Consider the following 18,180-nt stretch of genomic DNA (forward strand, 5'->3'; position numbering starts at 1 on the left):
ATCTCCCCAACCGCCCCCTCTTCCCAGATCGCCTTGGGTTTGGGCCCCAGAGGTCTCCTCGCCAACCGGATGGTGGGGGATGAAGCTGCTGTCTGCATGACGACGTGACATCAAGTGCAGCAACCACCCCCCCCCCCAACCTGTGCCCAGAACCCCTCGGCTTCGTATTGCCCTCCACCTCCCCATACACACCCGTCCTCTGGGATGGGGTGCTCGCAGGACAGGGGTGGAAGGCCGGGGGTGGCTGTTACAACCCTCCAGCGCTCACCACCCCCCCCCCCCACCCCCGGCCCCACTTCAGAAAGGAGGCGTCTTCCTGCACTGGAGGTATGTTCAGTTGAGTGGCCCCAATTCTCAGACCCCGAGGCGTGGTGTGACCCCACCAGGGAGAAGCGGAGTGACGTTTCCGCACCAAGAGGAGGGCAGGGGGCTGCTGCTGCAGGCCCCGCCCCGCCTCCGCGCGACCATCATCAAGCAACCGAGGACCACCCGTGGGCCACGCGGCGCTCCACTCGCCCGGGCTGGACGGTGGGAACGTGCTCAGGCAGACGGGGCGCCCCTACTTGCCTCCCGGCCTGGGGGCCACCTGGCCGGGTCCACATGTGGAGCCCCCCTCAGCCCAGAGAGGCCGGTGCCTTGGCGCCACGCTGCCACCTAGAGCCCTGCGCCTGGAGGACCCCCGCCCGGCGCCTGGCGGTCTCCCAGGAAACCCCAACACAGGTCTCTGAAGCCACTCCCGTCCGGAGGCCAGCGGTTGGGCAGTCACCTGGAGCGCACCATTTGGTGACGAAGCTCATCTGGTGAGTCAGAGGCTGCCCCCGACAGCCCGGCCTCCGCGGTGGGGAGGAATCACGTGGATTCCTTCAGGACTGCTCAGTCACCAGGTGGCCCGGAGGGCGGGGACCCTTATCAGGGGGTACCCCTGTGCGCCCTTCTGCAAAGGGGCATCATTTTGTTTTGCCATCTAAGCTTGTCCACCAAGCCACAAATGCGATGTGAGCAAGGCTTAGGGAATAAAGCAGGCAGCGTGTCTGCTGATGCAGCCCGTCTCTGGCCTACTTCTCATCACCCATCTGGGACTCCGAGGGAGTGGGGGTGTGGCGGGGGGCAGTGGCGGGTAGAGAGAAGGTATGGGGTCGGACTTTGACACTTTTACTCCCTGAATCCCTGCGGTTGCTTCTTGAGCGCCTGCTGATGCGCTGTGCTGCTCAGATTTGGGTGCAGTTAAACCGATCAGCAGCAGCTAAGCCCGTGGGCTGGCTTGTCTGTGGGGAGGCGGGGCCCTGTAGGGAGGGGAGGGGCCCACTTAGATGGCACTCTATCCCGCGTGATGCTGGCGCTGGGAAACAGACACGGTAAGGGGGGCAAATTCACCTGTTCATCCCCCACACTGAGGGGGCAGAAAACCGAGCTGGTAGGTCAAGACACCCCAGGTGTCCTGCTTTTGTTTATAGAGAAGTTCCAGAGAAGCAGACCGGTTCCAAAGGGAAAAAATTTTAAAAAGGTATTTAGCAAACTTAAGAGAATTAGCTCTAGCCTCTGGCGATGTTCACTTTTTTAAGCATTTGACCCAGATTCACCACCCCCTCCCCCACCGTGGGCAAGGCCCTGCCTCTTGCTTGACAGGGAGGCTGTCCCATCCACCAGCTCCCCACCCAACATCCCTGGCCCCACTGCTGGGTTTGTTCTCAGATGCATCCACAGCATAACAGCCTTCACCTCTATCAGCAGGGGAGCCTCATCCTCCTTACTCCTCCCGCCTCACAGGCAGTAGGGGAGCTGCCGTGGACCCCAGAGACCACAGAGCGGGGACTGAGTGGTTGACTTCGAAGATCTCTCGACTGCTGCCTGGCAACCGTGGGGGACACGGTTCTCCATTGCCAGGAGGCCAGTCCACCTTAGGTTCCTCCACCGGGCCCTGAGCCAGGCGCCAGCGTCCCTTTGCTAAGTGACAGTACTGATGCATGGGGGGGCGGGGACAATAATGCAGGGCGGTTCTGATTAAAGTGGGTGGCAGGAGGCGCCAAAAGACATGAACAGGTTGGGATGTGTTGATGAGTAAATCATTAATTGGTAGCCGTCACCAATATCTGGAGGCATGGGTGACCCGGGGGGTCCTGGGATGGTGTTGGCGGGTCCAGAGTAACTCAGGGGCCTTTATCACCTGCCAAGGGGCTCCTGGTCAGCAGCAGCCTGGGAGAACAGACTGACTGGGGTCTCCCTGTGGCCCCTGGTGCCCCTGCCAACTGGTTGCAGCCCAGCCAGAAGGCCCGTATTAAGGGGTGGGAGGGGGCGAAAGCTTCCAGGTTAAAGGAATGTCCTGGCTCAGTGCTTTTCAGGGTCCTGTGAACCCCACAGGCTTGAGAAAGCACATGACAAGGAAGTGCTGTGACCACAGCCCCCATGCCGTGTCCCCATGGCCTCCTGGCCGCTCTGAGAAGAGAACTCTGTGACCACCCAGATACAAAGTGACCAAGCCCACTTGGGGTAGAAAGTCAGGTCAGCATCTGAATTTGAAGTTGACTGAGGGGCTTGTATTTGACCTCTTGTGTCCCTTTTCCCAAACGCCTCTGGTCCAACCTGGCCACCTCAAGACAAGGAGCAGAGCCACCGAGCCCCCAAAGCACAGAGGAAGTCCACTTCAAGTCCCGGGCTACAAGCTGGGTGCAGGGACCCTGCTAAGCTGGGGCAGAGTCGGGGCGGAAGGGTCTCAAGACTCAGTGATGACCAGCTGTCCCTGGCGCACACACAGAAGGAACCCGGCTTCGGGCCTCCCTGTCCCCTCCTGACCTCCTGAAGCCCAAGCGGGGCCAGGCCAATGGTCACATCAAGTGCATGTCACAGAAGGTCCCTCAAGTTCATTTTAATATGCTTCAAACACAAATAATGCAACACAGAAACTGCAGCCAGAAAAGGAACGAGTGACCCCCTTCAAATGGTCACCAAGTATGCCGGCTCCACGGCCCATCCGCTGCTCCGAGACCCAGCTGGAACCTCGCAGGGCGTGTGGTGGGCTGGGGGCGGGCAGGGCACCAACAGCATCCCACACCCCAAGGAGAGGTTGGTGAGGTTGGGTGGGTTTGTCCAAGACAGGTGGGGAGGCTGTAGCATTTCTCTGTGGAAACAGCTCCAGCCTGGGAGGTGGACATCAGAGAGACAGAGGTCCAAGTCCTAACAGTGTTGGGGAGGGGAAGGGAGAGGTGAAGGGGGGGGCACTGCTGCCCCTCGAGTTTGGGGATAGGAGCCATATATGATGGGCGTCCATGACAAGGAAAGGAAGCCAGGGCATTGTGGGAATTAGCTTGGGTACCCAAGGTCAGGGATGGTTAGAGCCACGCTCTAGTCACCTAGTGGGGGATTACTTGGATCTAACACCACTACAACTGTGACTGAAACAGGCTAACACACCAGACCACATTCTAACGTAACACTGACGTCTGTATTGCTGTGTGACTGCATTTAGCAGGTGCCGTTATGGAAGCAGTTCCTAGTTCGGAGGGCTGAGCTACTGTGTCTGCAGGTGGTGCCTGCTAAAAGAATACATATTCGTGTATTTTAGTCAATGTGGTATCATCTACTCTAACGGGATGCCCAACTCAACATCACAGCGTCATGCAGACCCACTAAACGGAAAAATGTTTCTTCACTGGGTATCTCCTGTCTATGTCCCCAGGATGGGCAAAGACCTGGAGGTTTGCTAGGAATGAGATGTATGTGAGGCCAGGAAGCCCAACCTTGACTCATGCAATGAACACAGACCAGGTCTGTCTTCATGCCGGCCACATATGCCATGAGCAGGCAGGGGCTCTGGGCCTGGGGACCCCTTTCTTGAGCCGTTTCTTTCCTGCTCTGTGACTCTGGCCCCACAAAGTGTATCTACATAAGTCTGCCTATCTCGGGTTTGCTCAGAATCAGTCTTGTGCTCAGGACCACTTTGAGGGCCCTTGGAGAGAAAAGTACAGGGTCTTCGTCACAAACAGTAAACAAAGACATCATTATCATCACTGTATAAATGGCTGAAACTACTTTCCTTTGTGTCTTATGCTTCTAAAGGTCCACAGCACTACAGGAATCTCTTTCCCATTCTAATCCATATAGGAGACAAATGCCAGGCCAGAAGCCTGTGACCACTGGCTGGCTATTTCCTGGGGCTCCTCTCTGTGGAAGAACCTCCTGGGCCAAAGATGGGACCTCTCTCAGCAGAAAAAGACACCTGGGTTTCTGGGAGGTCATGTGATGATCTAGCACAAACAGGAACTGATCCCCCCAGGACCGAAGAACTGGTTTTCTGGAAGCCCCTGCTAGAACCCCTGAGCTGCTCAATGTACAAGAATGAGGTTGGGTTACAGAACCTAACTGAAGGGGGGGCAATGAAATAGGGCTGAAGGTCATATTTTGGTGGATTGACCATTTATAGCATCACATCAAACAGGATGCCAGAGGACACTCTTCTACTCTACGCTTAGTCAGAATACAGACCCTATCAGCAGTTTTCCTTCTTGAGGATGGAGCGTGAATAGTCCTGGCCAACTCCAAGGCCATTCTCACCCTCATTCTCTAAGGTCATGTGCTTCCATATTTTCCCAAGGATGCAATAGTCGAATGATGGATTCCAAGATGCCATTTAGGAAAAAAGCAAAACTTGTGTTTACAAGACTATAGACGATCCACTGGTCATGAGTTAAAATCTGCAAAACTGCTCATCCCCCTCAGGGTTTCTCACTGCTGCCCCTTATCCACTCAGGACAGGAATGTTAGTAATAAAATCTGTGGATGGAGTAATAGTGATCTCACATCATGTTGACTAAGAAGCTGATTGTTTCAAAGGTAGTTACTGTTCACAAATGGCTGGTGTTTGTGTTAAACAGAGTACCACGTGGTGGTAGGTCGAAAGGCGCTTCTTCTCTGTATTTTTTTTTTTTTTCCTTTTTCTATTTTGGGTAGAAATATTCCTGGGAAGGTAGATAGAAATGCATTTTCATTTCCCAATAATTCTTAGGCACGAGTTAGAAAACTGCTGACCGTCACCAAAATACGTCAGCACTTAATGTTATAAAAAATGCAATTCAGAACCGCTGCATGTGTATATACGTGTATCTAAATATACACACATATCCGGTGCAGTACACAAAGATTATTCAATGGATAGTCAAAACTGAGCTGTTAACTAACCTGAAATTCTGCAGTGAAAGTTCATTGCTCATTGCTCAAGGACAACTGGCATTTCCTTCTTTTGGCTCTGACTATGGCCGAACGTTTGCACATGAGACACTACCGTTTACACGTTCCTAAGTGCCCGTCCTGGGACAGTCCTACACACGAGGGTTGTAAGAGGGCTCGGCCTGGGATGCGGCTATGCAGCGACTGGGCATGTGCGCACGGAAGGCCGCGACGCAGCGACTGGGCATGCGCGTGGGGCCAGGCGGGCCGGCCCGTGGCGGTCACCACTCCCTGCAGGTGGGAGCCCTCGTGGACCGGGCGCCGCAGCTCGGCCCGCAGCGTGGTGGCGTCATCTGGGCGTCATGCTGACTCTGGCGGGAGAGGAGGGCCCGGAGGAGGAGCTGCGATACACGGGGGATGTGGGGGACAGTTTAATGGGGCTGGTCGGGTCCCCGGTTTGGAGCTTCCATAGCAGCTCTTCGTTGGTTCGGCTCAATCTCTTCTTCTCCTGCGTTTCTTTCTCCACGTATTCCTGGAGGTTGGCGTTCTCCTCCGACAGCTGTCTGCATGGTGGGGAGAACAAACAGCAGTCAGAGCAGCGATGGCAGAGCAAGACCCTGAGCCTGGGGTCGGCCAGGCCCAGGGGCGCACAGAGAATGGGGTGGGTGGTGGGTGCCTGGGGACCACAGGGACCAAACCCCGGGGGGTTGAAACGTGATCGCCACCTGTCCCACCCACACAATCCTCTCCCGGAGTCTCTCTGCCAACACCTGATTTCGCCCACAGTCCCTCTGCCCCGGGTCAGGGGAGGCGCTGGTGGCCAGTGGACAGAGCAGAAGCTGCAGGCCTGAGGGAAGAGGCAAGAGGGGCTTGGTGTGGGGAGCGCTGAGCGCAGACATGAGGCGGTGATGGTAAGGATACCCCGGGGAGTCGGTGGTGCCGTCAGCCTCCGCAGCCTGCCCTCGCCCCTGGCCTCCCTGGCAGCAGTCAGCTCGCGCTGAGACCTTCTGGGCAGTGGATCTGGTCGCCTGCTGGAGCTGGAGCCCTGGAGGACGGGGCCAGAGCGCTCCCTCCTCCGGTGCTCGGCACCCAACCTGGGGCCCGGCCCATAACAGATGCTCCGCGGATATTTGCGGCTGATGGACGCCAAGTAGAAAGGAACCCCATGTGTTTTATGCCTCTGTCGTCACTGCAGCCAAGTTGCCGCCCCGCCCTTCCTGGAAGTCGGAGCCTCTGAGCAGGTTCCCTGCTGCCCTCTGACCGGGGCAGCTCCCCTCTGCCATTGGCCGAGCGCCGGGGCAGCAGTCGAGGGCCCCACTGCTGGAGCCCAGGGTCGGCTGACTCACATGGCTGTTCTCTTTAGCCTGGAACTCCCAGCGGGCAGCCCTTCCAAAACCTCCTCCAGGATTCCCACCACGCCTGCCCCCGCCAGCTGTGCCACACACTTTAGCCCACCCCACTCCTCTCCACCTAGGAGGGTGCTCCGCGGAGCCAGGGCATGGCTGGGCACTCAGAGCAGTGTGTTCTATGCTTTCCTCCATGTTGGGAGCACCGAGAGCCTGCGTGGGGAAGCCTTCGGGCTCAGAGGAGCGAGGACAAAAGCAGAGCCCTCCAAGGTCAGGAGCAAAGCCATTCTGTCAGAGATGCGAGCTTTGGAGGCTCTATCGCCCAGGCCCACCTACCTCGTGACCACGGTGTTCTGGTCGATCCTGGCCTTGAGGTCTTCATTCTGCTGCTGGAGAACTTGGATCTTCTCTTCCAGGATAATGTTCTTTTCTGCCTATAAAAGATGCAGTGTTAAGAGCTCCCCAGCCAGGCCCTGGGAGAGATGGCAGACCAGTGCCCTGGCTTCTGGGCTTTGGAGGATTATCTAAAACTGTTTTTCAAACTGCAGTTTGCAATGCATTGGCTATAAAACCAGGCTAGAGGGACATGACCAGCATTGCTTTTTTAAACAAAAGAAAACAATAAAAAATACCAGAGTGTACTGTAAAAGTATTGTTTATATATATATATATATATATATATATATCTTATATATATGTAGGTATATAATATGTGTGTATATATTGGTATATATTGTGAATTATGGGGCTTCCCAGGTGGTGCTAGTGGTAAAGAACCTGCCTGCAGTGTAGGAGACCTGGGTTTGATTCCTGGGTCCAGAAGATCTCCTGGAGAAGGAAATGGCAAGGCACTCCAGTATTGTTGCCTGGAGAAACCCATGGACAGAGGAGCCTGGCGGGCTACAGTCCATGGGGTCACAAAGACTTGGACACAACTGAAGCAACTTAGCATGCATGCATTTCCTGAGAACAAAGATGAGGTGGGTGTGGGAACCTTGCTAAAGAGCTGGCTAGAGCCCAGTCCTTCCACTCTGATGCCTCAGCCCGACTCACGGAGGGGTGGTGGTTTTCCTTAACTACCCTACGCAGGAGTTCTTCACAGTCTTTTCAAAAAAGAATTTCTCAGTTCATCTTAGAATGGAGCTCGACTTCAGTTGGTCTCAGGCTGTGGGGACACATGGACAGAGAGTGGACATTAAGTCTCAAAGGAATAACCACCACGGAGAAGGGTGTTATTTTCTGTTCATGTGCCAAGCTGGGCTTGAGCTGCACGTTCCTGGCTGCCTAGAGCCTCAGGAGGGAAGGTGTGTCCACATAATTGATATTTTCATCCCTCCATTAATTCACAATGTCATGCTGTGTGTACAGATGCTGCCAGAGGTGCCAATGCAGGGAGAACCAGGGGACCCATCAGCCACATTGGACCCTGGGGGTGCTCATGGCTCATCTCTGACAATGGTAGGGGCATGGAGACACTCACTCCTATGAGAAGTGTATTCTACACAGGAATCCAATATAGACACACACATAAATTGTGTATATGTAATTCACTGTGCATGTGTGTGCGAGGTTGCTTCAGTTGTGTCCAACTCTTTGCGAACCTCTGTACCACAGCCCACCAGGCTCCTCTATCCATGGGATTCCCCAGGGAAGAATACTGGAGTGGGTTGCCATTTCCTTCTCCAGGGGATCTTTCCCGACCCAGGGGATGTAATGTGGGTGTTCGGTGTTGCAGGCAGATTCTTTACCATCTGAGCCACCAAAGAAGCCCTCCTAGGAAATGGGAAGTGATTCAATCAACTCTCCCCGCCCCCACCCCTGCCTGGAAAGGTTTCTGGAATGAGAACTCTTGCATGCCCACAGACTGCCTAGAGCAGGGCTAAAAACAGCCGGATAAACCCAGAGGTTGCTGGTTGACCAGATAAGGATGCAGATAGCCCAGCCTGGAGGAGGAGGGCTCTGTCCACCTCAGCTGTCCCCACTGGTCTTGCTGGAAAGCTGAGCTGCTGGAACATCCCAGGAGGCCAGCCTCATCCAGGATGCTGTAATGGGCACTCACAGCCCTGTCTGCTCCCATCCTAAGAGACAAGCATCTGGGCAGCTAGAGACGCCCAGAGAGGGATGGTGCTTGATCAGGAGAGCGGACGTGATGATTGAGTACAACAGGTGGTCTGGGGCCAGCTCCTGGTTTGGATAAACCAGCTGCCAGGACATTTCCGAGACATGCAGAGAACTTTAAAAGTTAGACGAGACGATCAGTTACTGAGATGCTGAGTTGAAGATGTGCTAACTGAAAAGAAGCAGGATGCAAAACCCTGGTGTGTGTGTGCACACATGCCTGAGTCATGCACGTGCATGTGTGTGCGCGCACATGCTGTATATTGGGGTGTGTACACCTGTATGGAGGAAAGCCTCCAGAAAGTGCTAACAAAAAAACAAAGAAAGAAAAAGAAAGTGTTAACAGTGGTAGAAATATGGCATTTTAATCTCCTTGTTTTTATCTTATAATTACCTATAACACACATATTTTCCTTCTATAGTATCAAAATTTTAAATATAATGATAGGAAGCAAACAAATGACTCTATCTGAGTCCTTGGGCCAACCTTCCCATCAAGATAGTATCTCTTTGGAGGCAGGCCTCCCTGCTGCTAACTTTGGACTACTATCTCAGCTGCAATCCTTGCACCCACAGGGTCTGGCAGTGAACTCTGAATGTTCTATTCCCCCAAAGGCGTGTCCTTTGCTAGTTTTTCAGGAGCCAGGCTGAAAGGTGAGGCTTCCACCTGGTGGAAGCCAGGGCCTGGAACTCTGGCTCTGGGTTCCTGCCTGGGCTGGGCCACTTACTGGCTCTGGGTAACACAAGACCTTTTCCTAAGCCTCCATCTCTGCATCTGTGAAAGGAGACTCCTGACGATGGAATCCCACTCAGTGGATTGCTGTCAGAATTATCGGACAGACAGACACAAAGTGTCTGCACGGTGCCTGGTACCCATCAGCGATGCTCCCTAGATGCAGGCTCACCGCACGTCCTCTCCTGGTAGGGGAGAAGTCAGCAGCTCACAGTGATGGATGTCGATGCAGACAGGGACTCAGATGGGCTCCAGATTTGTACAAACGAGGCCACCTCTGAGATTCCTGAACTCCTCCTTGATCCCAAAACAAGGCTTGGAGCCTCATCTGTGATCTTTTCTGCTCAGGTGCAAGCAATGGACAGCTAAGGGCCCGATGCTCCCCCGAATGCTGTTAATCCTTTCACCCACGAGGGCAGCGGGAATATCACATCAGTTATGGGGGCCTCCCAGGGTTACAGGCGACTCACCAGCTTTTCCAGCTCAAGAATCTTCTTTTCCTGCTGATGTATCTGTTGATTCTTCATCTCCAACACCTGCTTCAGACTCTTCATGTCTTCTTCCAAGTGCTGATAAGGAGCCAAGGCAATCTGCAGGGGCAGAGAGCAAGGAGCTGTTTCCCAGGCACCCTGGCAAAGCCCAGCATTCACCAGTATCGTGTATGCAGCGAAATCTAGTCTCTGTTAACAAGCTTAACAGAGAACAAGAGTGAGGGGGCGGGAGGGCAAGAACACTCACAGTCCTCCCTGATAAAGACGCCAGGAGATTCCACTGGGAGCGAGACTAAAAATACAGCTCCGTGGGGAGCAGGAGAGGGGAGGCCATCGGTTCCTGAAATGTCAGATACCGGGGTGGCCGGATTCCACCAGCCCAGCCCCTCAAGGGAACTTAGTGGGCAAAAACACTAAATTCAACATTGGCCTTTAACATTCGCCCAGGCTACTTGGTTCAACACACAGGTGAAGACTGACACAGGTCCCTACCTATGCCCATGGACAGCCCTGCCCCCTCCGCACCCTACGTAGGAAATGAACAAAGTAGTTTAAAAAGGCATTGTAGAAAAAGAACTGTTAGCGTAAGTCTGCCAGAAGTGACAAATAAAATGACAGGATGTTCAATTAAGTCTGAATATCATATAAACAACTTTTTTGTACTGTAGGATACATATTTAAAAAACTCATTTGTGTGTATCTCACATTTCACTGGGTGTCATGGATTTCACCTGACAACCCTACATAGAGGGAAGGAATTTTGCCAGGGTTTCTGGAAAAAGAAACCTTCAACCTTTAGCAATGCTTCTCTGTGGAGTTGGGGTTAGGAAGGAATAGGGTGTTGGGGTGGGGGTGAGGGTACAGGCAGAGGCATTTCCAGGTCCAGCTTGTCTCAGGGGCTCATGGACAGTGGCTGGGGAGCCCTGTGAAGTGCGGCAAGAATAACACTCAGATGGAGAACCCACACAGCCGTCCTGACTCAGGACAGGTGCCCATGGATGTATGTTTAAAATCCTGGCAGGCCCTGACCGCTGTCGTTCTGGAGTCAGATCAGCACAGGGGCTCTGTCTTTGGGGTGATGTTGGGGGAGCCCCAGGCTTGCAGGGTGCTGGGAGGCCGAGAGCTCATGGTACCTCCAGCTGCTCCTCCGTGTTTTTCCTCAGAGCCTCCTCGAAGCGCCGGGCTCGGTCCCGCAAAGACTGGCTCTGGAAGGTCAGCGTGTCCACTTGGTCCTGCAGGTAACGCATGAGACATCCAGCTCGGTCCTCGCAGACACGGCCCCTGGGAGGCGCCCCCTGCCCGGGTTGCTCCTCAGGGGGCGGTGAGGTCAGAGGGCCCCCCACCGGATCCCACCAATAGGGCATCACATGCCAGAGGAGAGGCCCCCAAATGCCCATCATCTCCCCACCTCGGTGTCTTGTCCAGAACGGACCACAAGACGCTGACAGGTGAATGTTGCTGCTGCACAGAAAATGCGGGGGTTGGGGGGTGCCCAAAGCAGGCAACTTGATTCTGAGATGGGAATGCCATCCTCGATTCTGCCCCAACAAGAAGCCTGCAGTGAGGGGGACATTTAGTAATTCAATAACCAACCTCACAGAGGCAGACCATCAGCAGAGAGGTGTCTAGTCTGGCCTCTAGCCGCACCCCCGGCCCAGACTTCAAGAAGGACAATTAATCCATCTCAAAGAAGAACTCTCTGTATTTGTAAAGTTCAAGCCGGAAGCTGTCAAACTGACCCTGACTCCTTGCTCTGCCCGAGCCCTGAGCACACCCCCTGCCCCCCCACCAACCCCACTAAACACGGTGACGACAGGGCCTGAAGGATTCTGCCTCCTATGTCATTACTATGGTACCATAATGATGATGATAAACGTGACAATGCCTAGAACTATTATAAAGCAGTAGCTGTTGCCTAGTGCTCTATACACGTTACACATGATGAAATGTATTTATTTTTAAGGCAGGACCAGAAAAATTTTAAACATAAAATACCCTCTCTGCACATCTGGGCCACTACCCCTCTTCACTGTACATTGTGTACCTGCATTATACATTAATTAGATCCGCTTAGAAGACACAGGAATGCCTGCTCACCAGACCAAAAAAAAAAAAAAAAGCAAATTTTTCAGGTGCCAGCAAGGTAACTCCTTAGGAGATAAGATTCCCTTCTCAGTCCTTTAAGGTGTCATAATGACCTGCTACTCACCCTGTTGGACTATGTACACTGACAATGTGTTACTTTGATGCTAGACCTTTTATTTCAAAAATTGATACAACTGTGCTTTGACCTATAACAGGTGGGACAGTCTCAGGGATTTCTGTCTTTGTTTAAATTTAAAAAAAATTTAGATACAATTTTGAAAGATTACTTTCCATTTTACAATTATTACAAAATATTGACCATACTCCCCATGTTGTACAATACATCCTTGAGACTGTCTTATATCCTGTCTCCCTGTCTCCATGCGGCCCCTCCCCACCACTGCTAACCACTAACTTGTTCTTTATACCTAAGACTCTGTCTCTTTTTTTTGGTTATATTCACTAATTTGTTGTGTTTTTTAGATTCCACATCTAAGTGATATCATACAGTATTTGTCCTCCTCTGCCTGACTTATTTCACTTTTAGCATAACACCCTTCAAGTCCATTCATGTTGCTGCAAATGGCAAAATTCATTCTTTTTCATGGCTGAATACTATTCCACTGTATATGACTGTATTCCACATGAAGATTGTCTCCTGGGTTCTCATCCTCAGGTTGGCTTGAATAAAATTCTCCATTTCTTTCTTAGATTGACTATTGATTAGTTTTCTTCATTGACACACATTTATTTCCCTTAAGCTGCTTGTATCTTGAGGAAGGAACTGGTATTATCCCCATTTTACAGATGAGTAAACGAATGTTTACAGCTTATGTAACTGTCCATGATTTAAAATCTATTAAGAGGAGATACAGTGGGATTTAAGCCCCAAACTGAAATTTCTTACCCCAAACCTGTTTCTCTAGCAGCCAGTAGCCCAAGGAAATTGGTTTAAGCAACTGCACCCACCTGGTACCTGAGAGTCTCCAGCGCAAATGGATCCTGCCGGTGAGTCACCACTAAAATGTGCACAGTTCATGACTGTGTGATGTCAGTGGCAGAATGAAGACTCACCGATGAAACAAAACTCTCTTTTGGTTTTCGACTATTCTGGGTTTTTGATACATTACAGCACGGCTGTTACATTCCTGGTTTGTGTTCCTTAGGGTAATGTATCTGGGTGGTGTGGAATGGCTACCCTTCCTTAGGGTAATGTATCTGGGTGGTGTGGAATGGCTTCCCAGGTGGCGCTAGTGGTAAAGAACCCACCTGCTAATGCAGTGGTAAGAGACTAGGGTTTGATCCCTGGGTGGGGAAGATCCCTTGAAGGGGGACAAGGCAACCCACTCCAGTATTCTTGCCTGGAGAATCCCATGGATAGAGGAGTCTGGCAGGCAGCAGTTCATAGGGTCATAAAGAGATAGACACAACTGAAGTGACTTAGCATAGTGTGGAATGTAGGGTACACAAAGAAGGCACTTTGGGGTTAACCTGCCAGGATAAGCCACATGAGGGGTATGGGGACATATGCAGGCCCACTGATGAATCGATGGATCGGGGGTGGGCATGCAGCAAGCAGCTTCCCATTTAAAATTTTTTGCAGAGTCCACTCAATAGTGTGACACCCCACAATCCTAGATTCTCCGCTTGGCAGGGCGGACACTGTGCAAGAAGCACTGCCTGGGGAACGTGAGCCATCCAAAAGCAAAATTCCCGCCTTTCTATTTGAGCTATGGTCTTTGCCTTCCAAACCTCCAAATGTGAGCATCCCTATTTCAAAGGTAATCTTTCTAGGACTGGGACACCCACAGCTGCTAACAGAGGCAGGGCCACCAACCTCTCTCTGGCTTCTCAAACAGCCCCTCCCTATGCCTGGGGACCAGTCAGCAGCTTTTCACAGAAGCAGTTGGCCAGGGGGTGGGGGGGCATCTCTGGCAGGCTGGAGGGAGAGGCAGGCAAGTGATCTGGGAGGCCTGTCAGTCTCCCCTCGAGGCCAGAAGGAAGCCAGGTAGCCCCCCTGGCACCTGAGACCCACGCGTTGTGTAGGTTGGAAGCGGGATGCCCCAAAGCAAGAAGCTTTTGTCTCCAGGGGATTGAAGTTGCTTCAACAATTCCCAGAACATCTGTTGTGCCTTCTACCCTGCGTGACTCTCCTTACCCCATTCCCCCTGCCTAAAATGCTCTGCCCCCAATCCTCCCCCTCCCCTAAACATGGCTCTGACCACAGCACGTGGGAGCAGTCCATGGCACTAATAGTATTATCTATTCTGTGCAAGGACGAGCTTTGAAGAGACAGAAAACTCCTTAAGGGCAGGGATTTAGGTCTTATTTATCCCCCATATTCCACTGCTTAGTGCAGGATCCAGTACACAGCAGGTGCCACATAAATGTCTGTGGACAGGAACAAATCTCTACTGCCATTACCTTAAAGTCAGAGTTAGGAAATACTAACCTGTAATGACAGCCGCAGCTTTTCAAAGTTTTCTTCCAATTCTTTCTTTTCAAGCTCGTGGGTCGATATCAGTTCTGCAGAGGAGACATCAAATTGTTAAGCTGATCTTTCTTTTGAAAAGGGATCAAACAAGATTCTTTTGCCAGATGAAGACTGGTGACAGGAGTGACTAGAGGACACCAGTATATAGCAGACTTAAGCCTCTCCATTAGTTTGAAATCATATGTGATGTTGTTTAGGAGAGAGGGAGAGAGGATAGGAGGGAAAAAGAAGAAAGAGTGAAAGGAAGAGGACAGAAAGGAAGGAGGGAAGCAAACAGAGCCACCTACACACACATTCCCTTCACACGCAGCTCGACCACCACCCTAGCCAAGTCAGCTTCTCCATTCACAACCCTCATTGATTTTCCAACTCTTCCTGATGGTAAAACCAGTGGGTGATTAATGTTAAATCTCCACTTTCTTCCCTCCCAGGATCACTTTTCCATTCCACTACAAAGCAGCAATTTCAGGCTGAAGGAGGGAGCCTTCCAAGGAGAGCAGTGTGTGGGCTTGCTGGAGAATGGACAGGTGAAAGACCAGTGATGGTGCCTGCAAGGTCACCTTGGTGGCTTCTGGACCACACCCTGGAAACCACAGATTGCTAGGGTTTGCCTGAGCAGACAGTCAACGTTGAGACATTCAGGCAGAAGGAAGGACTCACTGAATGTAATCCTCTTGGAGGGTTTGGAACCATTCTATTCTGTGAAAAGTGTCATTCCAGTAATAATTTGCAAGTTAGGCAGAAGAGATGTCATGTAAGAATTATTAAGCAAATGGATTCTATTTTTCTCCAGATGGGAATGGTCTTATTAGCTGGATGAAGCCCGTCTCATTCTAGCTACAGAAGCAATTTGTTTTCATGTTATAACTGGAGGGAAGAAAGGTCTCATTAATCAGCCTGTATCATATGCTTAGCACAGGAGAGTACTGGAGACCAATAATTATCTCCCTGGCTGGCATGAGCTGCAATTAGGAAAAATTCTGTGGTTCCCATCGACCCAGATTTTTAAACTAATGATGGTGAAGCTCTCTAAGAAATCCAGTTGTTAGAGCTGAAATTTACATTTGGAAGAAAAAAAAAAAGTATGGTTAGTTCATTGCCATAAAACCATTGGCCTTCTGGTCTACCTGCTCTGTCTCAATGATTACTGTTAATAGCCACTGAGAGCATCATCCATAATAATGAATATTTTAGTTACCGTTACATATGCCTGCATTGTCTGCACATTATATATAATTCAAAGGCCCTGGATGTGGTGTCTAGGTGAGACTTCATTAATCATAAAAATCTACCAGGTCTGTTTACATGAAAATCCAGAAACAAAAGGCAATGCTCAATGTAACATTTCCATTCCTGTCCCTTCTTCTGAGACCATTTTCCTACAGCGCGGTGACGGGCTTTAGGACATTTTCAGGAGATCCCAGTACCTCACCAGCAAATTAAAGTCAGCATCTATCCTGGAGACAGCATAAACCATGGCAACTATCTCTGTACCCATGATGTACTTCATTATTCCCGAGGTCATGACACTCCGTCCCATACTTAACATGATGCTCTAAGTGATTCTCAAATTTTTCTACATATTAGAATCACCTGGCCAGCTTTTAAAAAAAACAAACCCCGATGTCTGGGCTTCATCCCCAGAGCAATCGAATTGGAACGTCTGTAATGGGATCTACACATCAGTATTTTTTTAAAAAACCAGGTGGTTCCAATGTTCATCCAAGGATGGGAACTGGTACTAAGAGAGAGATGTGCTCTCAGGACACAGGTAATACATTTAATTGGTTCTCAGGAAATTCCTCTCCCGTACTCCTCTCCTTGCCTCCAGCTTGGACTCTTCCATGCACCAAGAGTTCCCAGAGGTGGTGGGGCTACAGCCTGAGGGGGCAACCACATGAACACTGATTGCTGCACAGTGCGCCTTGTTATTGACAAAGAACATTCTGATTCTCCAATTCTTAAAATGTATTAATCTTCAGCATCAGTCCTTCCAATGAATATTCAGGACTGATTTCCTTTAGGATGGACTAGTTGGATCTCCTTGCAGTCCAAGGGACTCTCAAGAGTCTTCTCAAAAGCATCATGCTTCTCAAGAAGCATGCTTCTTCAAAAGCATCAATTCTTTGGTGCTCAACTTTCTTTATAGTCCAACTCTCACATCCATACATGACTACTGGAAAAACCATAGCTTTGACTAGATGGATCTTTGTTGGCAAAGTAATGTCTCTGCTTTTTAATATGCTGTCTAGATTGGTCATAAGTTTTCCTGCAAGAAGCAAGCGTCTTTAATTTTTTTTGGTTTTTTGGCGTCTTTAATTTTTAATTAATTAATTTATTTTAATTGGAGGCTAATTACTACATAATATTGTAGTGGTTTTTGTCATACATTGACATGAATAAGCCATGGGTGTACATGTGTTCCCCATCCTGAACCCCTCTCCCATTGGCCACCTGATGCAAAGAACTGACTCATCGGAAAAGACCCTAATGCTGGGAAAGACTGAAGGCGGGAGGAGAAGGAATGACAGAGGATTAGATGGTTGGATGGCATCACCGACTCAATGGACATGTGTTTGAGTAAACTCTGGGAGCTGGAGATGGACAGGGAGGCCTGAAGTGCTGCAGTCCATGGGGTCGCAAAGAGTCGGACATGACTGAGCGACTAAACTGAACTGATATATTAAGAGAATTTGTCCTTTGCAGTATAGATACAGAAAATATTTTCTAATTTGTAGTTTGCCTTTTGAGGTTGTTTTTATGACAATTTTTATTTAGTTGAATGTATCAGCCTTTTTATTACTGTATTTTGGTTTTATACTGCTAATAGAGGCCTTCACAACTACAAAAATTACACATTAGAAAATTCTGGCATTTAAAAAAAATGTATTAATCTATTCTTATGTTAATTATTTTCCATCTACTTTAGCAACCAGCTGACTTGAGAGGGAAAAAAGTGAGGAGAAGGGAAACTGAAAAAAAAAAAAATTACAGATAGTAATGTATGTGTATGTGAACATGTAAAAGGCTTCTTTCACAGAGCCAAAAATCTCAGCTCTACTTAGTAAACATTGTCGCTGTTGTTATGATCAACTTATTGGGTTGGCCAAAAAGCTGCTTTGGATTTTTCTGTGACATTGTACGGAAATACCAAAGGAACTTTCTGGCCAACCCAATAAAATCCAAGGTACCCAAAGACAACTCAAAGATACAAAAAAACATAAAAAAGCAAGATTCCGAGTCCACTTCTGCCCATGGTGAATGTGGTCTGAGTGCATGGTGTGGACAGCCAGGCCCCATCAGAGGCTGGCGTGGTCCTGACCACTGTAAGGCCACCACACAAGACAAAGCCCAGGATTTCTACACCTACTTGAAAACGGTGGTTCTTAAGCTTGGCCGCCCACTAGAATCACCTTCGAGCTTTAACAAGTTGAGGCTGTACCCGAGACCAGCCACTCCACACCCTGGGGTAGGACCACGGCTCCTTGGAGGGTCTAGTCTTCAGGGTTGAGAGGATCAGCTTCAGAGGAAAGAAGTTACCCAGGCCCTGGATTTCAGTCTTTTTTTAACACAAGAAGCAACACAAAGGATATACCAGGATGAAGAGGAAGAAGAAAAGATAGAGGAGGGAGAGGTGGAGGGAGGTCCCTTGTGTCTGCAGCGGGAGAAGTGGGTGCACACTCCCCGACCTGCTGGCCACACACACACACACACACACACACACCCCACACACACAGACATACATGCACACCC

General features: G+C 50.4%; 1 protein-coding gene across 3 annotated transcripts in view; it reads right to left on the bottom strand.

The window, feature by feature from the left end:
* Positions 1 to 4,316: 4,316 nt before the first annotated feature.
* Positions 4,317 to 18,180, bottom strand: part of MTUS2 (microtubule associated scaffold protein 2) — a 247,571-nt gene continuing 233,707 nt past the window's right edge. For all 3 annotated transcript variants that reach the window (XM_065902032.1, XM_065902031.1, XM_065902033.1), the window contains 5 exons: positions 14,386 to 14,459; positions 10,982 to 11,080; positions 9,828 to 9,947; positions 6,843 to 6,940; positions 4,317 to 5,723 (listed from right to left, as the gene is read on the bottom strand). In XM_065902032.1, coding sequence (XP_065758104.1) covers positions 5,510 to 5,723; positions 6,843 to 6,940; positions 9,828 to 9,947; positions 10,982 to 11,080; positions 14,386 to 14,459 — 605 coding nt within the window. In that variant the 3' untranslated portion in view covers positions 4,317 to 5,509. The remainder of the gene's footprint in view (positions 5,724 to 6,842; positions 6,941 to 9,827; positions 9,948 to 10,981; positions 11,081 to 14,385; positions 14,460 to 18,180) is intronic.

This window comes from Muntiacus reevesi, chromosome 11, assembly GCF_963930625.1.
Source record: "Muntiacus reevesi chromosome 11, mMunRee1.1, whole genome shotgun sequence".
NCBI classification, from domain to species: domain Eukaryota; kingdom Metazoa; phylum Chordata; class Mammalia; order Artiodactyla; family Cervidae; genus Muntiacus; species Muntiacus reevesi.